The sequence below is a fragment of the Myotis davidii genome, unplaced genomic scaffold (genome assembly GCF_000327345.1).
Source record: "Myotis davidii unplaced genomic scaffold, ASM32734v1 scaffold2569, whole genome shotgun sequence".
In the NCBI taxonomy this organism is placed as follows: Eukaryota; Metazoa; Chordata; class Mammalia; order Chiroptera; family Vespertilionidae; genus Myotis; species Myotis davidii.
Window position 1 is genome coordinate 55,188 of NW_006300150.1, and position 27,167 is coordinate 82,354.

At 46.6% G+C, this 27,167-nt stretch overlaps 1 protein-coding gene across 1 annotated transcript in view; it reads left to right on the plus strand.

The window, feature by feature from the left end:
- The window catches only part of SLC20A1 (solute carrier family 20 (phosphate transporter), member 1), a 14,945-nt gene extending 5,316 nt beyond the window's left edge, over positions 1-9,629 (plus strand). Inside the window, exons 4-10 of the mRNA XM_006776518.2 lie at positions 1,734-1,830; positions 4,005-4,124; positions 5,505-5,774; positions 5,886-6,444; positions 7,005-7,190; positions 7,928-8,012; positions 8,601-9,629. Coding sequence (XP_006776581.1) covers positions 1,734-1,830; positions 4,005-4,124; positions 5,505-5,774; positions 5,886-6,444; positions 7,005-7,190; positions 7,928-8,012; positions 8,601-8,759 — 1,476 coding nt within the window. The 3' untranslated portion in view covers positions 8,760-9,629. The remainder of the gene's footprint in view (positions 1-1,733; positions 1,831-4,004; positions 4,125-5,504; positions 5,775-5,885; positions 6,445-7,004; positions 7,191-7,927; positions 8,013-8,600) is intronic.
- The last annotated feature ends 17,538 nt before the right edge of the window (positions 9,630-27,167 follow it).

Consider the following 27,167-nt stretch of genomic DNA (forward strand, 5'->3'; position numbering starts at 1 on the left):
AGAAAGAAAAATGAATTTGGAGGTATCACACTACACTACGAGGCTATCTTTTTTAAAAAATATATATTTTATTGATTTTTTACAGAGAGGAAGGGAGAGGGATAGAGAGTTAGAAACATTGATGAGAGAGAAACATCGATTCAGCTGCCTCCTGCACACTCCCTGCTGGGAATGTGCCCGCAACTAAGGTACATGCCTTTGACTGGAATTGAACCTGGGACCCTTCAGTCCGCAGGCCGATGCTCTATCCACTGAGCCAAACCAGTTAGGGCCCATGGATAGTTCTTAGAAGAAAAATGTATATACCCCTCAAGTTCATAACCTATTGACTGCCCTTGGGGTGTGACCCACATTGTTGAGTTGCTCGGGGAAGCTTAACAGTCCCTAGGTTCTCTATGTTACTCTTGGTTTTTATTTTGGCCATTTACCTGTAGATAGGGGAGCTAAAACTCACAGTGCTTTTCAGTAAGGGCCCATCTCCACTGACTTGGAGTGGCACCTTATTTTCTCGTTTCGTTGATCTTAAGCTAGTGCCTCTCTCTTCCCACTGGTTATTCTGGAAGCTTTAGGATAACTTTTGGGTCTTTATCTCTTTCTCTTCCTCCCCAAGATTTTCCATTGGATTGTGGTCAAGATAGCAGTAAACCTATAGGTCAGCATCTTTACAGGTTAGCCTTCCCATGTGTTCAGATCCATGCTCTCATTCCTAAGTGTTCGACTTCTGTCTTTTCCTGTAAAATTAATACACATTTGTTGTAAGTGGAACTCTTCTTGTCTCCAGTCACACTGGCCTTTTTGCTGTTCTTAAAACATTTCAAGTTTTGTCTCAGGGCCTTTGCACTGGCTGACATCTCTGTCTAGAATATTCTGCCCCAGCCCCCCACTCCCCACCCCCATCCCACCAGATAGCCAGGTAGCTGGCTCCTTCTCTACCCCTAAGTGTGTACATGGTTGTTGACTTAAATATTCGTGTCTTTGCTCCACTGATTCTTCCTTCCACCACCCCCCTCCCTGAATTAAAATGTACTCCTTCCATCATTTTCTCCTTACCCTTCTTTATTTTTCCTCAGCATTTGTCAGTACTTTACATTGTTCTGTGTTACAATGTAAATTGCAGTTCTGTGAGGGCAGGGACATTGTCATTCACTTCTGTATTTCAGTGCCAAGAATAGTGCTCGGCACAGTCGGTTGAATGAGGAGTAATCTGGTGCACACTTGGTTTTTATCTTAGCACTTGGGTAAATCGTTAATAATGGTGTATTCATCAGTTGTCTAGATTAAGGTGGTTGTTATAGGTATATTCTACTATGTAGCGTATTTGCAAGAAATCTTTACAGGTAAGAAATGTTCTAACATATCAAGGCCTGTTTCTTGACATCTCATAACAAATGTCTATTACACCTTCAGGTGTGTGTTCAGATTTACGTCTGGAACCCTGAGTGTTAACTGGGTTTTGGGGACATTACTGGTATAGGTAGTCTTGTTAAAAACTGATAAACAAAACAAAAACTCAAAACAAAAACCACATAAACTTAACTTCAGGAAGCTGTAAATTGGCCTCGGTGAGCAGAGTTCCAGGAGCAGGTGTAGGAAAAAGCCCAACTGGGTGCGGGAACTACTGTGGAGAAACAGCTGTTGGCATCGGAATTCCTGAACCTGTCCTTTTACAAGGTTGTATAGACATGGGCTAACTGTCACAGCTTTTAGGTATTGATCTTAACGTTATTTTACAGGCAGATCCAGTTCCTAATGGTTTGCGAGCTTTGCCAGTTTTCTATGCTTGCACGGTTGGGATAAACCTGTTTTCCATCATGTATACTGGAGCACCTTGTAAGTATATATCAAACTATTTAGATGTGAATTTAAAGTTGTTTACAAAACTTGCATTAAATGCCCAATTTACCCCTTTTTGCTTTACAGGGCTGAAATCTCCTAGAAGGTGGCTGGCCTGCACCCATTTCAGAAGGCTGCAGGCTAGTGTATGCTGAGTTAACCTAGATAGTTTTTCAACCAAAGAGACCTGCTCAGATTCTAAATCACTACAGACCTTTACTCTTTAGTCTTCACAGGACCCAAGATAATACGGTCTTCTCTCTCCCTTTCTCCTGTCTGTGCCTAAATACTGGCTTTGGTACTGGCCTCAACTGCTGGCTGCTGAAGAGTTCTTAGTTCTATCTGGTCTTCAATAATCAGCCATTTAGCACTGGTTTGCTTGATATTTTCATTTTCTCTCCCAAATGGAGCCACTTTTATTTCTAAGTACTAAATTTACTTCCCTAAACCTGCTTGGATGAGAAGAGTTGGGATGTTTAATACCTGGCCTAAGTGCATGTGGAAGAAGAATTCATGCAGCTAAGAGGAAAAGTAATTTGTGAGAACGTAAAAATTGAAATATTCATGTTGGGGCTAAGGCAATTTATGGATTAAATTATGATGTATGTTTAATTTAGCAACTGAAAAAGATGGACAACTTGTAACTTGTCAGCAGGGCTATACCTACCTTGATCAGCTTGGTTGTGCTGTCTAGGTTTATTTGGCATGAGGGTCTTTGACCATTAATTCAGTGCTCCTGTCCTTTGACTGGAAGAAATACATGTATGTTGTTGCCTGGGACACATGTGCATATAGTGGGGGAGAAGGGAAAGGGAACTGGAAAGTATCCGGAAGCTACATGACCTATGAGAATATTGATCTTCTTTAGAGCTTACTAGACACCTTGCCAAATGCTGCAGGCAAAGGAAAGCTTGGATGCAGCATTTCCATTGGTTTAAATTTGGTTCTTCGTGCTAACCTGAGAAGTCTCCAAGAGGCTCTAAGCACTGGTGTTTATGTAGCAGCAGCAGAGCTCATACTTCAGTGAAATTAGAAACATTTTCAGTCGTTTTGAAAAGGGAAATTGGATATTTTTGTTCTGCCTTTTGTTGATTATTTACAAGAAAAACCAGTCTCATTTCCCTTTTTAAACTTGGAATGTGGGCAAATTTAAATTGTGATGGATATTGATTGCATTTCATGTGTATTATAGTTTGTGTGGCTTTACCTGAAGCTGATAGCAGGAATTGAAATGAAAAGATTTGTAGTCATTATAAAAACTTGCATTTTGAAGGGTTCTCAATTTAAATATGACTTTAAAATAGTAATCATTTTTGAGGGGCCAGTAGAATTGTCATTTTATAAATAATTTAATTCATAATAAGCAAAAGAAAGCAGAACAACCATAAGTAACTAAGCTCTTGGATAAACTAGAAACCAAAACATTTTTTCGGCTTAAATAGATTCTATGGTGTTTTGCTTCTGTCATAAATAATATACTAGAGGCTTGGAGCCTATTGACATTTCAGTGGTAAGCAGATGGTGACTGATATTAATGATCCCTGAGCCTTACGAAAAAGTAGACAAGCTTCTAAGATACAACTTATAAGTGCAACTACCACTAAATTATTTTTGTTTTGTGAAAGACTCCTTTGAACTGTTCTTATCTTTTGATAAGTAATATCCTTGTTTTCTGTATATTAGTCTAAGAGATAATAATCTTGTTGTAAAGGATTTTGCTGAAGGATAGTACAGTGGCTGTGATAACCCCACAGAGAATTCTATCAGTGTAACAGATGTGACTCTGGCACCTTCCTGTGTAATGTGCTCAGCCACCATCTGGAGACGGGAGTGGGGTGGTTCCATTTACTTCCATAACTAGTAGATTCTCAGTGTAGTAATCCCCATTGTCTAAGGCAAAGAAAGGGAAGGCTAGTTTGTGAAGGCCCTTGGGAGGCGTCAGTCTAGTAGGTATTGAAAGTGGGCCAGACTGGTGTGGGTGTCAGGTGACAACTAGATTTTCCTCTCAAGTCTGTCTAGCCACGAGCACAGTTGCTCCTGTGGCCTAAAGCTGGCAGCTGCTGAAGGGCGATGGGCTGGCGTGGGGAACCTGAGTCCCCCCAGGAGGGTTTACACACTGTGGCAAGGGCTTTAGCCCTGGGGTTTTCAAGATGCACCATTTTATCTCCTAGTGCTGGGCTTTGACAAACTTCCTCTGTGGGGCACCATCCTCATCTCGGTGGGATGTGCAGTTCTCTGTGCCCTTATCGTCTGGTTCTTTGTATGTCCCAGGATGAAGAGGAAAATTGAACGTAAGTATCACATTGTAGCAGAAAATTTAACTTGAAATGTGCTATTTATTTTTGTTTGGCCACCTATAAAATTCCAGTATTTGGATATATTGACAATGTCAGAAATTTTAAATGAATATTTGAGGCCATGGGTTTATCAACCAAAGTATATTCTTACTGACTTAAAATTATCTGAGACTGGTCAGAAGGAATGTTGGACCTATGCTGTGGATACAAACTGGGCATTTATTAGTGAACTGTACTTTAATCAGTTTCCAGTAAGAGCAAATAGACAGTGTAGACTACATTAAGTGAGAATACTTAAGGGTACCTTAATGAAAAAAAATGCTTTCATAGAGGAAACGTTTACCCTAATTCTGTGTGGAACTTCGTATTTAGACATTGAAAGCTATGGCTATCGTATATATCCGACTTCACAGTTCTCAGAATTGTAGCACAAATCCTGAGGTGAACATCTCCAAGTGTCCTTTAGTTTCATTTAGGCCATTGCTGCACACAGTTGTGTAGTTAAACACTAAGTACATTCTGGGTAGTCTTAAATCTTGTATTCCTTTCCTTACTGGTGGAGTTCTCTTAATACAATCTTTCTCTGCCCTTTTCACTTGCAAATGCTCAGTGGGCGATGTGGTTTGCTGTTTGGAAGGGAGGCAGCACCGGCTGCAGTGGCCTTGGGAGCAGTGCTGTGTCATGCAGCTGCACCGAGCGCCTGCGCACAGTGGGAACGAGGCTCAGTCCTTACTGACCTCGATTCCCCTCAGTCTGGGAGAAGATGATACAAGTCTCCCTGATGTGTTATGTTCTGCTCTAGCTTGACTGATGCCTGAATGAGCGTGTGAACTGGGCATTGGCTTGATAGGCAGAAACTGTCCCTGCCTGGTTGTGGAATTTAGTCAAAGGCACATCTCTTTTATAGAAGTGGAAATTAGAGTTGTCATCTTCCGTTGCCTGCACTGAGCTGTGTTGCTTCGCTTGAATTCATGGAGGGGCTTTTGGGGGAATTCCTTCTTTAAAAACATGAACTAGATGCAGTCCAAATTTCAATCTGTTGCCAGCCTTGCCTTGAGTTCCTTTCACTACAGAACAGGTTGTCAGGGAGCGAAGCATGGCCTACGTGTAAAGGAAAGGACACAACAGAACCCACAGAGCCTTTGCTGTTTGGTCCTTTATTGAAAAGCTTTGCAGCCCCTGATACTAAGTGTCCTGCATTGTTGGTTTCCTCCCAGGGGGAATGAGACGTGGCAAATACAACAGACAGGAAGATGATTCTGGATTTGTACTGAAGTTTACATATGTTGAGATGGACTTTTTTGAAATGGGGAAAGGGGAGGTGTGGAACAACTGGGTTTGGTCAAAACCAAACAAAAATTTCTTCTTTCCTAGGAGAAATAAAGTCTAGTCCTTCGGTGAGCCCCTTAATGGAAAAAAAGAACAGCTTGAAAGAAGACCACGAAGAAGCAAAGTTGTCTCTGGGTGACATAGAAGTCCGGAGTCCCATCTCCGAGGCGGGGCCTGTCGCCGTGCCCCTGCGGGCGGTGGTGGAGGAGAGGACTGTCTCCTTCAAGCTGGGGGACTTGGAGGAAGCGCCGGAGCGAGAGCGCCTTCCCAGTGTGGACCTGAAAGAGGAAACCAGCCTGGACGGCCCCATGAACGGTGAGTGGAATTTCTTCGGCGGGGGAGCAGTTTCACTTTCCTGCGGGTGCAGAGGCTCACTGGTGCCTCGTGATGCTCTTTATGTTGATGTTTCCTTTTGGTCTTGGCCAGGTGCAGTGCAGCTGCCTAACGGGAACCTAGTTCAGTTCAACCAGGCCGTCAGTAACCAGATCAACTCCAGTGGCCACTACCAGTATCACACGGTGCACAAGGACTCCGGCTTGTACAAAGAGCTGCTGCACAAGCTGCATCTTGCCAAGGTGGGCGACTGCATGGGAGACTCCGGCGACAAACCCTTGAGGCGCAACAATAGCTACACTTCCTATACCATGGCAATCTGTGGCATGCCTCTGGATTCATTCCGTGCCAAAGAAGGTGAGCAGAAAGGTGAGGAGATGGAGAAGCTGACGTGGCCGAACGCAGACAGCAAGAAGCGAATTCGAATGGACAGTTACACCAGCTACTGCAATGCCGTGTCTGACATTCACTCGGCCTCTGAGATGGACATGAGCGTCAAGGCAGAGATGGGCCTGGGTGACCGAAAAGGAAGTAGTAGCTCTCTAGAAGAGTGGAACGACCAGGATAAACCAGAAGTCTCTCTCCTCTTCCAGTTCCTGCAGATCCTCACAGCCTGCTTTGGCTCATTTGCCCATGGTGGCAATGATGTCAGGTTGGTGACTTTGAATCTCAGCGCTCATTCTGTTTTTAGACTGTTTACTTTTTTATAAGGCTATGCTTGTGGCTGCGGTGGTGATGCCATCTGTGAGACTGAATATCTAGGTAGGATGAGGTAATAGCAGTTAATTGACTTAATAAAACAAGCAGCAAAATTTTCTTTGGAGAGCTTTCTGTGGGTGGTAAACAGATATTGTTCAGAGAAGCCTTTTTGTCTATGGAGATGGGACTGAGTTCTTTGATAATAAATTTTGGGCTGTAAGATGGAAAACAACATCTTTGCCTTGTGAGGTGAGTTGCAGGCTGTTGGCATTAGTTCTGTGGTTCGTAAACTGTTGGAGCCCAGAGTTGCTTTAGGCTCCCTGTGAGAAGACAGCCCCCACATGCATGGTGCCCCTCAGAGCAGCTCTCGTCTTGTGTATGTGGGTTCCATCATTTTCTGTGAAACAGACCTATTTGCTAAGTGAGCTTTAGGCTTCATTCAAGACAACTATTAAGTTACTCAGTTTTCAGTTCTGTCTGAAAAGTTAATCTTTGCCCTCACTTTTCTTTCAGCAACGCCATTGGCCCTCTGGTTGCCCTGTATCTGGTTTATAAAACGGGAGATGTATCTTCAAAAGTAGCAACCCCAATATGGCTTCTGCTGTACGGTGGTGTTGGCATCTGCATCGGTCTGTGGGTGTGGGGAAGGAGAGTCATTCAGACCATGGGCAAAGATCTGACACCGATCACACCCTCCAGGTAAGCTGGGAAGGGGGTCTTGTTCCTGAGCTACACACAGCTGTGGTGCTGCCACATGAATCACTCTTTAGTTAAAGTGACCCAGTTTGTCTAAGTTCTTGATGATCTCACTGTTGCTGTGAACTTTTTAGGTTTAACTCCAGTGGTCTCACAATAATAACTTTTTCTGAGGAAGATAGGTCTGCTAAGTGTGCATTGCTGTATATACTCAGCCTTTGTTTTTTTTATGATGGTCTGTTGCTTTTTTAAAAAAAATCTTATTGATTTCAGAGAGGGAGGGAGGTGGGGAGAGAGAGAAACATCAGTGATGAGAGAATCACTGATGGGCTGCCTCCTGCACACCCCACACCGGAGATCGAGCCTACAATCCAGGCAGGTGCCCTGACCAGGAATTGAACCGTGACTTCCTGGTTCATTGGTCAATGCTCAACCACTGAGCCACGCCTGCTGGTTGCCTTTGTTTTATTTGGGACCCAAGAAGGGTGTCGAACAAAAGTCTTCAAAATAAAAGGGAATGTTGTTCATGGGCTTCCACAAAACCGTATATCCTCACACGTTAGAGAAGAGGGAGAAGAGAGTTCCCATGGCCTGATTGAAAGGAGATTTTAAGAATTCTAGCCAGCTAAAGAGGTCCATGAGTGGGGCACAGCAAGTTGGCATTAATTTTGAGGTAGTGGTAGCTTACAAAAAAAACACCAAGTTTCTTTCTTAACAAGTCATCTTTTTTTTGTCCACAGTGGCTTCAGTATTGAACTGGCATCTGCCCTTACTGTGGTAATTGCATCCAACATTGGCCTTCCCATCAGTACAACGCATTGTAAAGTAAGTGTTATGTCACGTGCTGTGTCATTTGAATGGTTCTGGTAATATGCAGGCTTTTAAAAACATATATTTTATTGATTTCAGAGTGGAAGAGAGAGGGAGAGATAAAGAAACATGAGTGATGAAAGAGAATCATTGATTGGCTGCCTTCTGCATGCCCTATCCTGGGGATCGATCCCGCAACCCGGGCATGTGCCCTGACCGGGAATCGACTCGTGACTTCCTGGTTCATAGGTTGACATTCAACCACCGAGCCATACCGGGTGGGCTAGGCTTTTTTTTTTTCCTTTTCTTTTTACATATACTTTGGTTTAGAAACTTTTATGCAGTGGATCTTGAGGAGTTGTAAGTTTAGGACATGTGTCAAGAATATAAAGCCTTATCATAATATACTCCAGTTAACAAATTGAATGGTTGGGTTTTTATGTTGCCTTCATCCTCCCACAGGTGATCTCCTTAATGCGTTATATGTAAACCAGCTTTCCTGGGCTTGGTCTAGTTCAGCAGTTACCTACTTGAGGTCATGCGCCCCTTCACCAGAGCACCATTGGAATTAGTAACCAGTTCTCTTGCCTGTTTCTCTCCTAGGTGGGCTCTGTTGTGTCCGTTGGCTGGCTCCGATCCAAAAAGGCTGTTGACTGGCGACTTTTTCGCAACATTTTCATGGCCTGGTTTGTCACGGTTCCCATTTCCGGTGTAATCAGCGCTGCTATCATGGCGTTCTTCCAATATGTCATCCTGCCCTGACCGGTTTGGCTCAGTGGATAGAGCGTTGGCCTGTGGACGGAAGGGTCCCGGGTTCGATTCCGGTCAAGGGCACCAAAAATAAAAATATAAAAGAAATATGTCATCCTCTGAGCGGAAGCTATTTGGGATGAGAATCGTGCCAGTGTTTGGACCACCACAGCGTTCCTGCTCCTCTGAACGATTACAGTGAGACAGGAGACCCAGGACAATCTATAGTTTGGGAGCTGTGGGAGGAAGTATTACTTGTGCTACATTTGCTTTTGTGCTAAATATGACTTGTCTCAAAATTAGCTATTTAAATAGCCAGGTTTCCACTGGTTCCTATTGGCTGTGACTTCCTGTACATATTTATCTACTTTTTGTACCCAGCTTCAATTTCATTGTTTTAATGTTGTGTCTGAAGATAACTTGTGATTTCTTTTTTTTCTTAAACACCATCCAGAGCCATTTGACATACAGTGTGCTCTGGTTGGTGGCGTCACCAGCTTCTGCCTGAACACGCACAGGGATGTAACAACAAAAACATATCTGAAGCTTCCCTTGTAGCTCTTAGTCAAATAGTCATTTGCACTCTGCCCTCCTGTTGGCAGTGGCAGGTGGTTCTGTTGGCATTTGTGGCGTTTGTGGGGACGAGGTTGTTGGGCACAGTAAGAATTTAAATTAGTAACTTCCTGCAAGCAGTTGACTGACTGACTTATTGCTATGAAGAAATAGGAAGAAAAGCCTCTGGCAGTTGTGGTTTCTTTGAGATTTCTGGCAATGTGGGATGGATGAATGGAGTGTGAACTTTGGGCAAGTTGGATGGGACAGCCTTCCATGTTCATCTGTCTACCTCTTAACTGAATAAAAAGGCCTACAGTTTTTAGATAATTGGTTGTCCTGGTTTTTGTTCATATGTGAAGCATCGGGGCTCCTGATTAGTTGTCCTTACCCATTAACAAGTGACACCAATACCCAACTTTGGTTTTCCCCACTCCTCCCTGTTACGGTTCCTGTGATCTCACGACACATGACATCCTCCATGGGGACTATTGGGAGTGTGGCATATTTCCCTTTAAAAACATTAAGTTTTTTTCAACTACAGTTAACATTCAATATTGTATTAATTTTAGGTGGATGCATTTTTCCTTATACTAGCATAACCTAGGCATTTCACATTGGCACACACAGATCTCTTCACTGTTTTTAACATCCACGAAGTCCCCTGTTTGAACAGAGTATTTTGTGTTGTTGTTAATTCTCACTCAGCATTTTTCCGTTGATTTTTAGAGAGAGGGAAAGACAGAAACATTGATGTGAGAGAAACACATCGATTGGTTGCCTCCTACACACCCTGACCAGGGCCCAGGCCGGGGAGGAGCCTGCAACCAAGGTACATGCCCTTGACCAGAATCGAACCTGGGACTCTTGGTCTGCAAGCCAATGCTCTCTCCGCTGAGCCAAAACAGCTAGGACTGAATGGACTATTTTATAATTGTTTTCCAGCTTTGCTTTTACAAAGAATGCTCAGATATGTGTGTGTGTGGCAGGCTCAGCTTCATTTAAAAATCTTCAGTGTTGCTTTCTTTAGTCCTGACCATGATCTCTTCTTTCCTTGGTCAGAATAGTAAATGGAAAGTGGAGCTTTGCAAACAAGGTTGATGGTTTCTGCCCGAGAGCAAGTTTTAGGAAGATGCTTTTTGGCAACAGACTGTGCCTGGGAGATTAGACTTGTGCCTGAGGGATCAGACCACTGGTTGGGTACATGCTCCGCAGCATCGCTCAGTAAATGTTCATCAGGCTCTGCACTAAGCTCTTTATGCACATTTAGCCCTTGAGACTTGCGGTAGGTCTCGCCCTTATTTTACAGCTGATGAAAGGGGCCTGGAAAACATCTGTGTTTCACAATACGTGCTAGCAGAGAGACAGTCTTTGGGGCTGGCTGGAGGTGACCTTGTGTGGCTCTATTTGAGAAAGGTGGCCGTGGCTGTACTAACAGGAACCTGCTGCTATACCCTGAACTGAGGTCCTGGAGGAGGCCCTCTGAGTTTTAATACTGGCTTCCTCTCCTGGAGCCATATGACCTCACAGAGCCGAACTGTCTGCTCTGGGGTGAAATGGAGATTAGTAAGCCTCCAACATTTTCCCTGTGGCTCCGGAAAGGAGGGGGGCAGGTAGGGGGTGAGTATTTTTAAATCAAGGTTGTGTGCATATGAAGGAGTCAGGTGGTTCAATAAGGCTTGTAACAACAATGGATCTTCCATCCCTGTTTTTTCCTTTCCTAAGGCACCTGCTTTCAACCCTGGTTCCTGTGTCTCAGTGGTGTTAGCCTTCCCTTCTGCAAGCACAGACCCTAACCTCCCACCATCACTGTAAGATCAGAATTCTGAGCATTTGAAAGGTAGTGCTGAGCTGCTGAGTCATACAGTGACTCTACCGTGATCACTTCCTGACATTTTGTTGTCCTGTTCTTGTCACTAATTGATCTCAAAATCAGACAATTGATCCCAGTTGTCTGATTTTGTCTCGGGGACCATCAAAAGCGACAGGCATGGTCTCTCTCCATCGTGGAAGGAAGCCTTACTCACAGCTTCTCATCTCACCTGGACAAGTTGTATATCTGTCCTGAAATCTTCCTCATCCTTCTGGGCATTTCTTTTACCTCCTTTGTTAAATTTCCCATTTCCCGTAGCCCGTTTTTCATTTTTTTTTTCTTTTGGCTTACTCCCTTGCTTTTGTGGAGAATGTCCTCTAGCAACTTCCTGAGAAAGAGCTGGCGAGGAGTTTCTTGAGACCTTGTGTGTCTGCACGTGTTTATTCTGTCTTCACATTTAATTGGTCATTTGAGTGTAGAGTCCAGGTTCGAAATAATCCCCCTTCAGGAATTGACGGCACTGCGTTGGTGGAAGTCTGAACCCTTTCTGATGACTTGGTGCGTGTGGCCCGCCTTCCTTGCCAGAAGCTTGCTGGGGTATTTACTCCTTAGTGTGGCTAACTTGACAGTGCAGAGGTGGTTTATTCTTCAGTGGACTGAGCACTCACTCCTGTGAAGCCCAGAAGTTTACATCCTTCAGTTCTAGGAACTTCCTGAATTACTGTGATATCCTCCACACCTTTTTCTTTTTTCTCCGAAGCTATTGAACAAGTCCTCTAATTTCTCATTTTTTTGCTCAATACATTCTTTCTTCTCTGACCTTGTCCTTTATGTCCTATTTCATGGATGGGATCAGTACCTTTTTCTTAAATATTAAGGATAATTTTAATTTGTTAACATAGTTCCCATTTTGGGCTCTGGCTTTTGCTCTGGTCTGTGTCCTTCCAGGGCTTTCCTTGGCTGCCGGGTGCTCTTTGATCTCACATTTAAGAGCAGAATGAAGTGCTGGTGGGAAGCTCAGTGCGCGGGCGGTGCTGGTGGGACTGTGGCGCCTTCGTCTCAGGCAGTGCTTTTCCACTAGTTGTGATTTTTGTGGCAATATGTCAAAATATTGGCAATATTGAGACTTCTGGTTGTCACACTTGGGGGAAGCTACTGGCCTGAGAAATCTTGCTATGAACACCCTACAGTGTACAGGGGCCCCACACAAAGACCTAACCCGGACTAAAATGTCGAAAGTGTTGAGGTGGAGAAACCCTGGGTGAGGTGATCCCAAAGAAGAGCTAGGTCTCAGTGTGACTCAAATCTGTGGGGCTGGCGGGGAAGAGGTCACTGTTCAACTGCAAAAGTAGGTTTACAGCTGTGAGTATGCAAAACAGTTTATTCTTACATTATTACTGATTATTGTATTATTTTCCATACAAGCTACTGCAAACCTACTTTTGCCCCACCCTGTGTTTCTCTGTTTCCAGCACCGGTAGTTCCTGCTTTGTGGCTTCTACATGCACGGATTCTATACCACCGTTTGGGTAAATAGCCCAGTCTCCCAGCAACGTGGTTCAAATTTCAGTTGCTGTGGCACATGCACTAACTCGAATGCTAGCTCTCCAGTCCAGAAAGCACACCGACACAGCCGAGGCGCATCGGCGCCAGTGACCTGCCCAGGTCCCCCCTCTCACCAGTGGGTGGCTGCTTGCTGCTCATCTGTTACTCTGCTCACTCAAGATGACAGCTCTTGGCGGCGTCTCCTGTTCTCCCAGCGGTGGAGAGGGCTGCAGAGACAGTGCTTTTAGTGCCCCTGATGGGTTAGCTCCTCATTCTCTTAGGGACTTGGACAAAAGTATCAAAACGTGCTTTTTTACCATCAAACACAGCTCTCATCAATTCGGCCAGTGGACAAAAAGGTTATTTCCACTTCTCATGGACTTTTGGACAGGCTATTGCTGCTATGACTGGAGATTTTACAATTTCTTTAGCTGAGGTTTGGAAGAAATTAAAGTATCTTAGCAAAAAGTGACAGTAATGCACAGAGTGGCAGAATTCAAACTGAACATAAACTGGCTTGTGTTTGACCGTGGAAAGGCTGGCGCTGCTGCTGTGAGGAAGTTGGCGAAGGTGACCTTGTCAACATGAGGGAGGAAAGGGTGCAGATGTCTCAGAGGAAGTGACTGATGGGACTTCACACGCAGGGACTGCTCAGAGATGGTTCACAGCAGTGAGAAAAGGTCTGATGGGGGAAGCCCATCCCAAAACACTTCCATCCCAATATTTCTAATGATTTAAGTCAGCGGGCTAATAGTAGCTTAACTGTCATCTAATGTTTTGAGAAAAAAATTTTTCTAATAGTAGCTTAACTATTTTTCGATTTTCATATACATTTATAACTGTCATCTAATGTTTTGAGAAAAAAATTTTAAACCTCATGGGACAACCATCTTACCTGTTGGTTATTAGACCACCTTTCATGGTCACATTTGTGGACCCTCAGCTAGCTACTGTGCAGAGCGAGAGCGGCCTTTGTGTTACTTGCCCTCAACTCTGCCCACTGTTTCCCAACCCATGGGCCCTCCATAGTGCCCTTTGTAAAATAAACGTCCAGTCTGATGCCACGTGGAAGACCATGCCTGACTGCAATGTGGGGCACAGGCATGGCAATTTCAAATATACGTGAAAATAGAAGAGTATAATGAACCGTGGGTACCAGGTGCCCTCCATCCAGCTCCAACAGCAGTCAGCATTCTGCTCTCGCATTTGCTTCTCCCTCTCACAGAAACATTTTTACCGGAGTATTTTAAACCTAATATCATCTGACCTGTATATTACTTGAAGCTATATCTAAAGGTAATGTTTTGTTTTTAAATGTCACCACAGGTGCCCTGACTGCTCCCTAGACTTTGAGTGACAGCCTTTCAGGGGCCACCTTAGCCTCGGCCATCTCAGGCTGGTCCCTTGTCCCCATGTGCCATCCCGCTACCACAGTTCAGTGGTTTTGTCTCCTAGCCCGATGACTGTGATACCGTTGTAATTAAATAGTTACTAATAATAGAAAAGGAACAAAGGGAAGACCAGACATAGACATGGTCCCTGCAAACCATGGGGAGGGAAACACAGGGAATATAAGGGCATCCCCAGGAAAGTTGAGATGACAAAGGGAATATGACTTGCTTGTCAGTCACACCTGGGAACAGAGGTCATTGGCCAGAATGGGGGTGAGATATATAATCCCCTAAACAAATTCACTCTCTTGGTTCCTCTTGGTATCCTTGGCTCATGGCTCGTGGCTCATGCTCGGCTACCTGGCATTCTCCCGTGTGGCCCATGACCACGCAGACCCCACACACAATGGACTAATGGACTGCAGCTAGCCTTCGCTGTCCTGGATCCGGCGCAACATGGAATGGAAACTCTGAACACTGACTTTGCTTCTAGCTTTACTGAAACCCAGATTATGCTTCTATAACTGGAAATAAAGCTTTCTACCATACCTCATCCTCCCGTGCAAGTCTCAGGAAATTCCTTTTCTCGGGATATCATAAGAAGTCCACCTCCAGCAGCATCCAGTGGGAAAGGGGGCCCCCACTTGGTCTGGTAACAACTGTGTCTCTACAATAGTCCTTTACGGCCATTTCGGTGGTGTTTCAGGGGGAGTTTAAGGTCAATGTTTCAACCTGTTTTTACCTAGGAATTCTTGACTAGTTGATATTTTAGTCATTTATTTTTTTTAATCACCTGAGGATTTTTTCTTTTTTAAAAAAAATATATTTTATTGATTTTTTACAGAGAGGAAGGGAGAAGGATAGTTAGAAACATCGATAAGAGGGAGACTCCAATCAGCTGCTTCCTGCACACCCCCTACTGGGGATGTGCCCGCAGCCAAGGTACATGCCCTTGACCAGAATCGAACCTGGGACCCTTGAGTCCGCAGGCCAACGCTCTATCCACTGAGCCAAACCGGTTAGGGCCTGAGGATTTTTTTCTATTCATTTTTTAGAGACAGTGGAAGGAAGAGGAAGAGACAGAAACACTGATGTGGGAGACACATCGATTGGTTGCCTTCTGCATGCCCCCAAGCAGGGCTGGGAGCCTGCAACTGAGGTATGTGCCCTTGACCAGAATCAAACCCGGACCCTTCAGTCCTCAGGCTGACACTCTATCCACTGAGTAAACCAGCTAGGGCTTAGTCATTTTTTTAAAGTGAAAAATTTATTGGAATGTTTAAATAGAAATTTTTTTGAACAATTAAGCATAGAAGGAGAGAACCTTGCTTGCTTTTCCGTTTCCTTGTCCCATTACCCAAAGGTAACTGTCAGTGGCTTGCATGTCTTCTAAGGCATTTTGCCTGTACATATGTGCACATATGTGTGCATGTGGGCACAAACACACCACACACAGAATCATTCTGAGAGATGAAGCTGCTGCTGCCTTGGTAAAGCCCTTTTAGTGTCTAAAAGTTCAGTGGTGTCAGAATAAGCAGGTCAGTGTTGAGTCACCTGGTTAACCCCCTGCAGTGGTTTATATAATCCTGCACTTGTGTACTTGCAAGTTGCCATCATCTTTGCAAGCTGGGCTAAGCTTTGGGCTAAGCTGGGGCTTTCAACAGTTCATTTCCTTATTGGCAAGGAAATAAAGGATTTGTTCTCACCCTACCTTACTCTTGACTTCCGGCAACTTAAAGCTGCTTAGAGTCCAAAGGTGACATGCTCACTAAAAGCTGGGCTGTGGTGTTTCCTATAAAATCCGCTGGCCTGGAGACACCCGGTCTATTAACCCCTCTCTACTGCGTTTGTGCAGTACATATGACTCACAAATACCTTTTTTTAAAAATGTGTTTTTTATTGATTTTAGAGAGAGAGGAAAGGAGAGGGAGAGAGAGATAGAAACATTAAAGATGAGAGACTCATTGATGGGCTGCCTCCTGCATGCCCTCTACTGGGGATCGAGCCCCAAACCCAGGCATGTGCCCTGACCAGGAATTGAACTGTGACCTCCTGGTTCATGGGTCAATGTTCAACCACTGAGCCACACCAGCCGGGCCGATTTGCAAATATCTTTGCCAGTGATTTTCTCTCGTCTTACACCTGATCTTGCTCATCGCTCTAAATTTCAGTAAGGCTACCGCACTCCTGTCCCGAGGTGTGGGAGTCATTTCTCTTTGGCCCTGTTCCTTTGCCTCTACTTGAGAGACTTAAATCCTAATTATTTAACAATCCTCTTTTCAGCTGGGACCCTGAGATGTCTGGAAAGCTTGGAAGGGTCAGCCAGCTGGAGATCTTGGAGGTGCTCCTCCCAAACTGGTACCTTTGTGGCAGATGGAGACATCAGACCCTTCATCACTGTTTCAAATAACTACGAAAATGAAGCACTACAGGTGCTGATTGGTCCTTTGCCTTTCTAGCCTTCCATTCTATTTGGACAGGATGCGGGTATCCTCGCCTCATCTGAACAGGCTGGGGTGCAGGGCAGAGGAGCCAGGCGGTGGTGTTCTGGGGACGGCTGCATTCCCAGCACGGCCTCCCTCCCAGGGTAGCACTGCTGAAGACCCAGATAGAGGCGCCTACCTCCCATTCATTCTATTTCTAGAAGCCAGCAAATGCTCTCTAATTGCAGGCTTGGGCGAACGCCTCAGCAGTGTTTCTCACTGTGCTAATTGGTAAAATATAATTTTCAACTCACTGTGTCCTGCTTTGCAAAATAATAGTTGGCAGCTGAGTTGCCAATTTGGTTCCTAAAGTGAAACTGCTTTTTAGTTTAGCATTAGGGATAATGGGCCTTTGGGAATCCCAGGGAGACCTGTGCTGTGTACAAGGACCATTAGAGTTCACATTTCCGCCGATGAGAACCAGGCGCCTATTGATTTGATGTCTTTTCCTGGGCTCTTTTATTCAATTACATTTCAATGGTGAATTTTGGGGGGCCGGCTTCTGGGAACGTTAGTCAATACTGCCCATTAGTCGGGTCCTATGATGGGCCTGTGTGTTCCTTATTGAATTGAAGGGAGGTCATTTTCTTTGGGCTGAGACGTTAGCTTCTGGCAGGCTCTCCGTCAGCCTCAGGTGGGTGGCCTCGCCAGCTTTCTGGAAATACTGTCAGTTTGTGAGTGTGAAGTTGGTGTGACACTTGGCTTTTCTTAGAATGGCTGTTGTGTCCACAGAGAATCGCTATCTGGCACAGAGAAAAACTTTAAATTAAAAGTTTAATCTCTCTAAGTTTCAGTTCCCTTGTCCAAAGATTGGTGGTAATAATTGTACTGATGTTACCAGATTTTTATGAGGATTCAGTAAAATAATGCATGTAAAGTGTGCAGTGCCCGATACTTTATAAATAGTGTTTATTAACTAATCTAATCATGCAAGTAAATGTAGGTAACTTTTCTTGATATGGTTCAACTTGACACTGATTTCTTGACACTGATACCTTCTTTGACTGGGGTATGACAGGTAATTTTCCTTAATGATACCTTCATTTCTTAAATCTGAAATGAAGAACTTAATTGAATGGATTGCCTTTGAAGGCAAGTCTATAAGATACTGTATAAATTAGGATTAGGTTAAACCTAATGGCAGAAAATACCAAGAACAGAGAAGACAGTTTATTTCTCCCCCAAGTGTAAGAAGCCGGTGCTGTTACAGTGGTGCCCTGGCCACCAGGGTAGGGAGGCGGGCTCCACCTTCACCATGTGGTGACTGCCTCAAGACCCCAGGCCCTAAGCTGCCAGCTGTGGTCGTTGGTAACATAACTGATAAGTCTGCTCACTCGAAGTCCTGATGCCTCGTGAGGTAAAGTACACATCAGAGGGTAGGATATGAGCCCCACTCTTGGTACCAACCTCTGCATCAGAATCCAATCAGAAGATGGGACTCATAGGTGTTTAACAAAATTTAGTTAAAGAGTTGTTAACTAGGTGAAAAGTGTTAACTGGGTAACTGAAATGGCCCAAAGCAAATGCTAAGGTGTCATGGAGGTATCAACTATGGAGGCTGGGGAAACAGACAAGACGTTGGAGCTATTAAAACTTCAGGAGCTTGGCCCTGGCCGGCTTGGCCCAGTGGATAGAGCATTGTTGGTCCTCAGAGTGAAGGGTCCCAGGTTTGATTCTGGTCAAGGACATGTATGGTGCTTGCAGGCTCAATCTCAGGCCCTGGTTGGGGCATGGTGCTTGCAGGCTCAATCTCAGACCCTGGTTAGGGCATGTGCAGGAGGCAACCAATCAATGTGTCTCTCTCACACCAATGTTTCTCTCTGTCTCTCCCCTACCCTTCCACTCTCTCTAGAAACCAATGGAAAAATATCCTCGTCTGAGGATTAACAACAACAACAATAACAACAACTTTAGGAGCTTGGAGAGGAGCCCTGTGAGGCTGATAGATCTCTGGGGAAGCGGCACCGGGTGGCTCGTGCTGGCGTCTCAGCTTGGGAGGGTCGGTGGGCCTAGGGCCCATACCTGAGGCGGGCATGGTGGCGGCTGGTGACTTTGAGAGGCTGACTGTGAGGGCTGCCAATCTGTAAACAGGATCAACTGCTGCAGAGGAAGGAACTGCTGCATCAGAGTGAAGCAATGTGAGGTGACTGCACAGGGACAGGAAGTGAACAAGCAGGAAGTTGGTCTCCGCAGGTTCCTCTCAGCTCCCCTATTGCAAACCACAGCAGGGGAACAGCTGCTGACCAAGGTGCTCCGAGGGTCCTGGCCCAGCGTCACCCCAAAATGCAGAGGCTTAACAACTGGCACAGGGGTGTCTGCCAGATCTCTCCACTTTAAAAGTATCTTTGGCATTAAAATAAAGTGCCTCATCTCGGGGTGAAACTTTCAGATTGTGTGACTACCCAACAGTCTTTTGTTCAGTGGCCTTGGTGTCCACGGATGAATCTGGTAGCTGTAAAATGGTGATTTTCTCTTTTTCTCGATCTTGATCCTTGTTCTTTATTGGTTGGCATTCCTTAGTGAAGGAGAGCTTTCCCTCCCGTCCCCCGTTCCCTGCCCTGGGAAATGTGGTTTTCGGTTGGGTGGCCGCATGCCCAGATGGAGTTGTCCACTGGGAACAGGGGGGGGAAGATACTGGTGAGGCGCTGGCCCTCCATCCCAGTTCCAAACAAGCCATCCTATCCCTGCAGTTGCATCCCTGATTGCTTGAGCTGTACAAGCTCCAGAAGGGATGGGAAGGAATTAGTGTTTTGTACAGGAAAACATGAGGGAACACAACCGGACTTCACTGGGGGCATCTGTCTCAGGGAGGACCACACAAGCCTGGGGTCCTCAGCCTTGTCTGGGCATCGGCCTCCCCTGCAGAGCTGGGGCCTGGGCAGAGCATTGTGGTGTCACTGGTGAGGGAGAGACCCGGGCATCAGGAGTTTACGAAGCTCTCCTGAGGATTCCAGCAGGCGTGCAGGCTTGGGAACCTTAAACCAGGAGCCAGCCTGGCCACACGGGGTGAATGTGTGCCCTTCCTTACACTCCATCAGGTGGGATGAAGGGACCAATGAGATTTACTGGCATGTCTTGCTGTCAAATCAGCATTTTCAAAACTCTGCCCACTGTTAGTATTTGACCACCTGGTACATTTGATTTCTCCCTTTCAAAAAAGAGTTGACTGTTCTCATAATGCTGGTCCAGATTCAGGCACCCAGGTTAAGAGTGCGTCTCATGACTTTAGTCACAAACTCACCTGAGCTTCTGTAAAACGGAAGCATGCTTTTCCGCCTTAAGATGGAGTGAAGGGGAGAATCCAAAGGTGAATGAATATCAGGGGTGGGATGTGGGAGTGGAAGTGGCAGCAGCTGCTACTCTATACTGAGCCTCCGGCACCCCAACTCGCCCCCAGCACTGGGCTACACACTTAGCATAATGCGGGCCTTCATAACAATTTGATGTGAACTATTTCAGGCATAGAAAAGGCTATCTATATATAGAAAAGGCTAAGTGATCGACTGTCCATCCGTCCGACCGTCTGAGCAGCCGGTACGAATGACACGCACTGGAAACTTAGAAATAAACGTTGACTCACATGCACGACATATATAAAGCTCTCACTGGGACTAATCACACACAATGCCAGAATGTATCTGAAGACCAACTATCGGTACAACGTACCTCTGAAGCCGAAAGAAAGCATCATCATCAACAGAATATGTCTGAAGACCAACTATTTAATTTCCTTTCAATGTGCAAGAATCCATGTACCGGCCACTAGTATAGGAATAAAATAATGACCATTCATGTACCCACCACGTAGTGTAAGATTTCAGGGCCTGGATTTGCTCTCCCCTGGTTCCATTCAGGAGGAATGGAACTACTGACTGAATTTAGTGCTCATTATTTTTTAATTTTATGATACATGTATGTGTCCCTAAGTGATACATACCATGGGTTTGCAGGTTCTCGGGCTCTATGTAAATGACCTCACACTGTATGCATTCTCACACAAATTACTATTTGTTGTTTAGCATTGTAGTTGTGTGATTCCTTCACGTTTGTATGTGGCTCATTCATGACCACACACGTTTATCTGATTTCCGGTCAACACTTTGGTGGTTTCAAATTTTTGAAAATTAAAAACAGTGCTACCATTTGCCTTCTCATATGGGTTTCCTTGGGCAACTGTGCAGGAGTTTCTCTGTGTCTAAATCAAGGACTAGAATTGCTGCATTGTACTATATGTTTACCTTTAATTTTATGAGATCTTGCCAAATTGCTCTCCAAAATTGAACCTTTTTATACTCTCATTGCCAGTGTATCAGAGTTCCAATTCTATGCCTTTGTCAACACTTGGTATTTCTCAAACAAAAATATTTTGCCAAATACATTATTTCTTTTTTGGGGGGGATGGGGTAATGCTCACCCAAGGATATTTTTTCCATTGATTTTTAGGGAGTGGGAGGGGAGGAGGGAGAAGGGAGAGGGAGAGAGAAAGGAAGAGAGAGAGAGAGAGAGAGAGAGAGGAACATAGATGAGGTTACCCTCAATTGGTTGCCTCCCAAACACACTCCACCCAGGACTGGGGTTTGAACCTGCATCCTGGGTATGTGCCCTGGTGGGGAATTGAGCCTGCAACCTTTTTGGTGTACGAGATGAAGCTTCAATCAACTGAGCCACCGGGCTGGGCCTTCAGCTGCTGACCTTTGAGATAGTTTGTTAACTATAGAACCCAGAGATGCAGTGAAGGCAGACACTGGGGACAGGTGTCCTTTATCCTTCATGGATATCACGAAATATATGTATTGAAACATTTCCCCACTTAAAATGCTGCTGTTGCCTGTTTGTGGGGTTTTATTGCCAGGGTCTTGGGAAGCTCTCCCATATCAATGACCCAAGGTGGAGTGTTGGACTCAACACAGCCTGATTTGAGCATAATTATAAGCATTTAGATAATGCTGGCATTCTCTGAATGCCTAGCACACAACTCCATCATCCCCAGTTAACACAGTGGTCTCTGGCCGCCTGGTCTACCCCGACTGGAGAGAACACTTGATGGGCTGAGCCTTGGTCTGCCTGCTCCCCACTTCCCATGTGAGAGAGGGAGCCCCCAGCTCCCTCTCTGTGTAGAACTTGCCATCAAACCCCAGCATTCTTGGGAAGAGCTGCTGATCTGTGTGAGCACAAAACCGCTGCGATAGGCCAAGGAAGACCGTGTTTTGGAAAGAGAGAGGCTGTGCGGGGCGTCGCTTCTGCAGAGCTGCTGGGCTGACACCAGGCTGGTGCCTCCTTGCTCGGTTCCTCCTGAGCCACCCTCCTGGCGCCGAGGAACTGCCACACTTGTTGGGGGTGTGGGGGTGGGGGTACAGCAGCTCTAGCAGGCCGCCTGTGTTACTGGGTACTTCTTTCTGTGACAGTCGCAAGTGGTTTCCTAGATAAAACACTGTTACATGGCCCCTGTCCCTGAGCGCTGTGTGCCCCTTTATTGAGGGGCTGGTGGAGCAGACAGCGAGGACCTGGCTCAGTGTGGTGTGGGGCTCTAGTTCCTGACATGGGTCCCCATTTCCTGGATCTGCATTTCTGTAGCTTTACCCCAGGGCTGGCAGGGTTTGAGCACTGAGCTTGGGAAGAAATGACAAATGATGTTATGAATCTCTCTAAGAGATAAGGGAACAAGTTTCTCCAATGACATAAGTATTCCTCTCCAGATTTAGGGCCCAGGCTCCAGGCTGTTTCCTTTCCGTTCCCACAGGAAGCCCCATTCCGTGGCCGTGTGATATCTCAGTAGCCCCAGGTTTCTGGTGGGGACATCAGTCCTTCCAACTCCAGCAGCCAAGACAAGCCAGTCCTACCCCACTCCAGGATGACATATGAGCAAGTGTGGTCTCACCAGGGTGACCCTCAGGACTTCTGCTGGGGATTCTGGGGCAAGGAATGTTCTGCCACGTGATGACCACACCCCCAAAGGGAAGCGTGCAGCCCCAGGTATCCTCTGGGCGTCCCAGCCTTTACTAAGGATGCCGCCAGCCACGGGGAAGGCAGTGCCGAGCTGCGGCCAGAGACTGGCCCAGCCCCATTCCCTTTATCAGCAGTTCCCAGAACGTCAGCGAGCTGCGGGGGCAGGCTTCCCCGTGCACTTCTGTTACCTGGGCCCATGCATTTCTTTCACTGTTTAAGCCAGTTTGAGCCAGGTTTCGTTTCTTGCAACTGAAACCATCCTAATGGTCCCCTTGGGATGCCGATCACTACTTTGATCTGAGCCGTGGTCCCTGATGTGTAGAGACGACTTGGAATTACCACCTGGTCCCTTCTGAGAACCCCAGGGCCCTGGGCTGTGGGCTCCGGGGGAGACTGCCCTGACCTATTTGTCCTAAGAGTCCTGGCAGAGGTGGACCCTCCTTCCCAGAGGTGAGGGGAACTAAGTTCCCTGTCCTGGGGGACTTATCGTCACTCATGTCCATGCAAGTATGGTTCCATCACTGGGCTTCAAGGGCTAGTCCCCTATGCGGAGTCTGGATACCTTGTAAATATTCATGATGCCCTTTCCCCTACTTAGTCATTCCAGCAGTTCAAGCCATAGCCTCGACCTGGCCCATTCGGCTCAGTGGATAGAGGGTCTGGGTTTCGATTTTGATCAAGGGCATGTTCTTCGTTTGCAGGCATGTGCCCTGGTCAGGGCAGATGAGGATTAACAACAACAAAAAGCACCATCAACCCCCCCGCCCCCCCACACACACACACCACTCAAAACAGCCTCTTGCTCCTATGCGTGTTTTCTGTAGCACTTTTCCTTTGGTTCTCACCATATGACTCTGGGGACGTGGCTTCCAGCCCCGATCAGGCGCCTTTTTCCTATCAGCCCTGGGCAGCCCGGAGCCTGCCTGTCCCACCCGGTTGGGCTCCTTGACATGAAGGTGGGGCCTCCCTCTCCCCTGAGTCTGCTTGGGACTCTTTCGCTCCTTTCCCTCTTAATTGATCATTAAGGTTAAGTATCCTCTGTGAATGATTAAAAAAAGAGACCGGGCGAGCAAGAGCATAAACTGATTAAAAGTTAATACTCAGTTTAATGTTAACACTCAGTTAAATTACATCAGTGAGAATAGTTTGGTGGTATTTTCCATATAGTCCAAGAATAGACATCAAATCATTGGGACTGAACAGACTCAAGTATATGTGATACATAAGAATGTACTGGGTGCTGCCCTGGCCGGTGTGGCTCAGTTGGTTGACGTCCTCCCGTGCACTGAAAAGTTGCTGGTTTGATTCTCGGTCAGGGCACAGACCCAGATTTTGGGTCAATCCCTGGTGCGGGGGGCGGCGTGCAGGAGGCAGCCCCTTGATGTTTCTCTCTCACATCAATGTTTCTGTCCCTCTATCCCTGTCCCTTCCTCTCTCTCTAAAATTCAATAAAAATAAAATGTTAAATAAATAAGTAACAGAATTTACTGTGTGGTACCTCCTGTGAGATGTGGCTGGATGAGCTTCGCCTCTCAGCTGCCTGCAGCTCCCAGGACCTCCCAGCTGCTGCTGTTGAGCTGACAGCTCTTTAAAGATTTGAGCCCAAACTTGGCTATTTTTTTAAAAATTAAATATGTTTTTATTGATTTCAGAAGGAAGGGGGAGGGAGAAAGAGAAACATCAATGATGAAAGAGAATCATTTGATTGGCTGCCTCCTGCACGCCCCCTACTGGGGATGGAGCCTGCAACCTGGGCATGTGCCTTGACCAGGAATCGAACTGTGACTTCCTGGTTCATAGGTTGATGCTCAACCACTGAGCCACACTGGCTGGGCTGGGCTAATTTTTCGTATCCATTTGCAGGTGGCAGTGTGAATGCTGTCCCTCGCTGGGCCTTTGTCCCCAGGTCAACCCCAGGCTGGGTCCCGGGAGAGGGTGGCACTGGGCTCGGTGCTCTCCTGCCCAGGACGCATTGGCTGGACTCTGCTGACCTCAGGCCCTTGTATAGAGCGGGAACCAGAGCTCCTTTTTCACTAGGCTGCTGAGGAGAGCTGGGCGGAGTCTGAAGGGGAGGAAGAATCTGTTAGAAACACAGTTTCATCAGAGTTAAAGCTAATTTTAAGAAATTTGGAAGTGGCTGCTGGGACAGAGGGCCCTAAACTCCTGGAGACAGGACTGTCTGCTGGGTGACCATGAGGGGACGACACTTCACTTGCCCAGGTCCAGTGTCTTTATCCCACTGTGGGTGGCGATTCCCAGGACCTTTTACAGCTGAAAACTCCAGGACCGTCAGTGTGACGGTGCCAGCCCTCCCGGCGCTCTGATGACTGTCACCCGCAGCTCTCTCCATGCCCCCTTGTTCCTACCAGCACAGTGGAAATGCAAGCCCAGCCCAATGCAATTGTAATGTTTCTCGTAGCCACATTTTAAAAAGTGAAAAGAAACAGGTGAAATTAGTTTTCATAATGCATTTGCTTTGATCCAAATATTGAAAATATGATTTCAGCACATAACCAGCATGCCAGTTATGGATAGATTTTATATTTGTTTTTGGTATTAAGTCTTTGATACCTGGTGTCAGCTCTGTGGGGCTCAGAGCAGGGAGGAGCTGGAGGGCTGGAGGGGAAGGCCAAGTTATCGCTCAGCCACAGGAGGGCCTGGGCTGTGGGCCTTGGGTGGGTGGGTCTCCAGATAAGCTGCCCAGACAACAGATTCCTGGAGCCCTTCTTGAGGACCCAGCTGCCCATCTCCCACGACCTATGGTGTTCACCTACGCAGGGTATTTCGGGTTTCATGAGGTTTGCCTCCCCCACCCCCGCAGAGAGGCTTCAAGTGCCCTACAGAAAGGAGTTGCCCACAAATACAGTGACGCTATTGTTATTATTATACCATGACAGTACGTGTGCACTTCGATACGATGGTTCATATATCATATGAAGACAGCCTCTGCCCAGGCAGTGCAGTGTCCTCAGCATCCCTGGTGGCAGGATGGATGCAAGTTATTCCCCTGTTGGAGGCCACCCCCACCCCCACCCCCGGTTCTCAAGCCCAGTGCTGCCTGCGGGGGGACTGCTGCCCAGCTGGGGTCTGCAGGCTGTGTTTCCCAGGGTGTGGCCAACCAAGAGATTACTTACTCAGTGCAATCATGAATTTAGGTGATTTTTCTACCAAAAACTATATTACAATGAAGGCAATTACCTACCAACCATGAGCTCCTAGCTCTATAGCCAGTGTTTCAGCAGAAAAAAAAAAGAGACTGAGCCTGGGTGAGTGAGGGTGAATGAGATGAAAGACCACGTCAGCCTGGCCCTGCCCCTCTCCATGGAGATCTTCCAGATGTCCCTGTGGACATCACAAAGAGGCAGAATAACGTGACCAGCTCCATGCACCCACGTCAAACGTTCCTTGTGGATGAATTAGAGCTTCAGCGTGCCTTTCTGAGTTGATACAGAATTTCACAGCATGACCTTGGTGAAGAACCAGGAGAATACATTTCCCGCCTGTACAGTGGCTGTGAAGATAAAGCTAACAGTTTAAATGAAGGCACCGTGTGAACCTGAAGGCTACAGAGACACGGAGGTTGCTATTCTGAGTAACTGTTATTATTGATTTTTTCTTAATCTCACTGCAACTGGTATTCATCTTGGGGCTTCTGAGAATCTTCTCACCAAAAACCCCTGCAGCCTTCCACTCCCTGGATAAGAACATGAACTTGCCCTCAACCCACGGCCCAACTTCTCATTTCGACATCTCATTCAGTCCAATGGCCAGGAACTGGCTGGAGCTGGAACTCCCTCCCACCACTCCTTTTTTATGACCAGATAAGAAAGGCGTTCCTCACACTGTCCGGCTTTCTGAAGTCAGGTGTGACGGACAGTCCCGTGATCAAGGAAAGGTAGGGATGGGTGGGGACTCCTGCCCTTGGGAAGAGGGAGCAACTGAGCTGAGGGCAGGCGCCAGGGCCCCCCTGGCCTCTGTCCCCACCCACGGAGCTGGAGGCGAGACCTCTAACTGGCAAGGGCAGAGGCCTCACGGGGAGATGGCACGTGGAGCTGGCCGCAGCCTTCATGGTTATTACTTTGCTGATGTTGCTTGTCTATTTCCCTGTGAGGATGATTCAAGATCTTAAATCTTGAAACTAAACTGCCAGCCCCACACCTGGTGCTGTCCTGGGGAGAGGCCCAAGTCCTGGGCCGGGAGCTGGCCCTGCCGAGTGATGAGCTAACGTCCCCTCCTCTGCTGCAGGGGCCAGGGAGGGGCCAGCTGGCCACTCGCCTTCGCCTGGCATCCCTGGGTGCCTGGGCTGAAGATGAGGGGAGACCGAGGGAGGCTCTGTTGCTTCTGCCTAGTCATGTCCTGAATCCAAATGGGCACAACAGCGCTGCCCCCTCCATGACTCATTCATAAACCACCAAGCGTAAGCACCGTGTAAATGCGCCCAGAGTTTAGGTTCTCTCCTAAATCCCCTCCTCCACTTTTTAAAGATCCACTTTATTAAGATACTAGAGGCCCGATGCATGAAATTCGTGTAAGAGTAGGCCTTCCTTCCCCTGCTGCCGGCACCAGCTTCCCTCTGGCACCTCGGACCCAGGTTTCCCTCCAGCCCGAGCTTCATCTGGAAGGACGTCAGGAACGATGTCCGGTCTAATTAGCATAATACCCTTTTATTATTATAGATATTTTGCATATA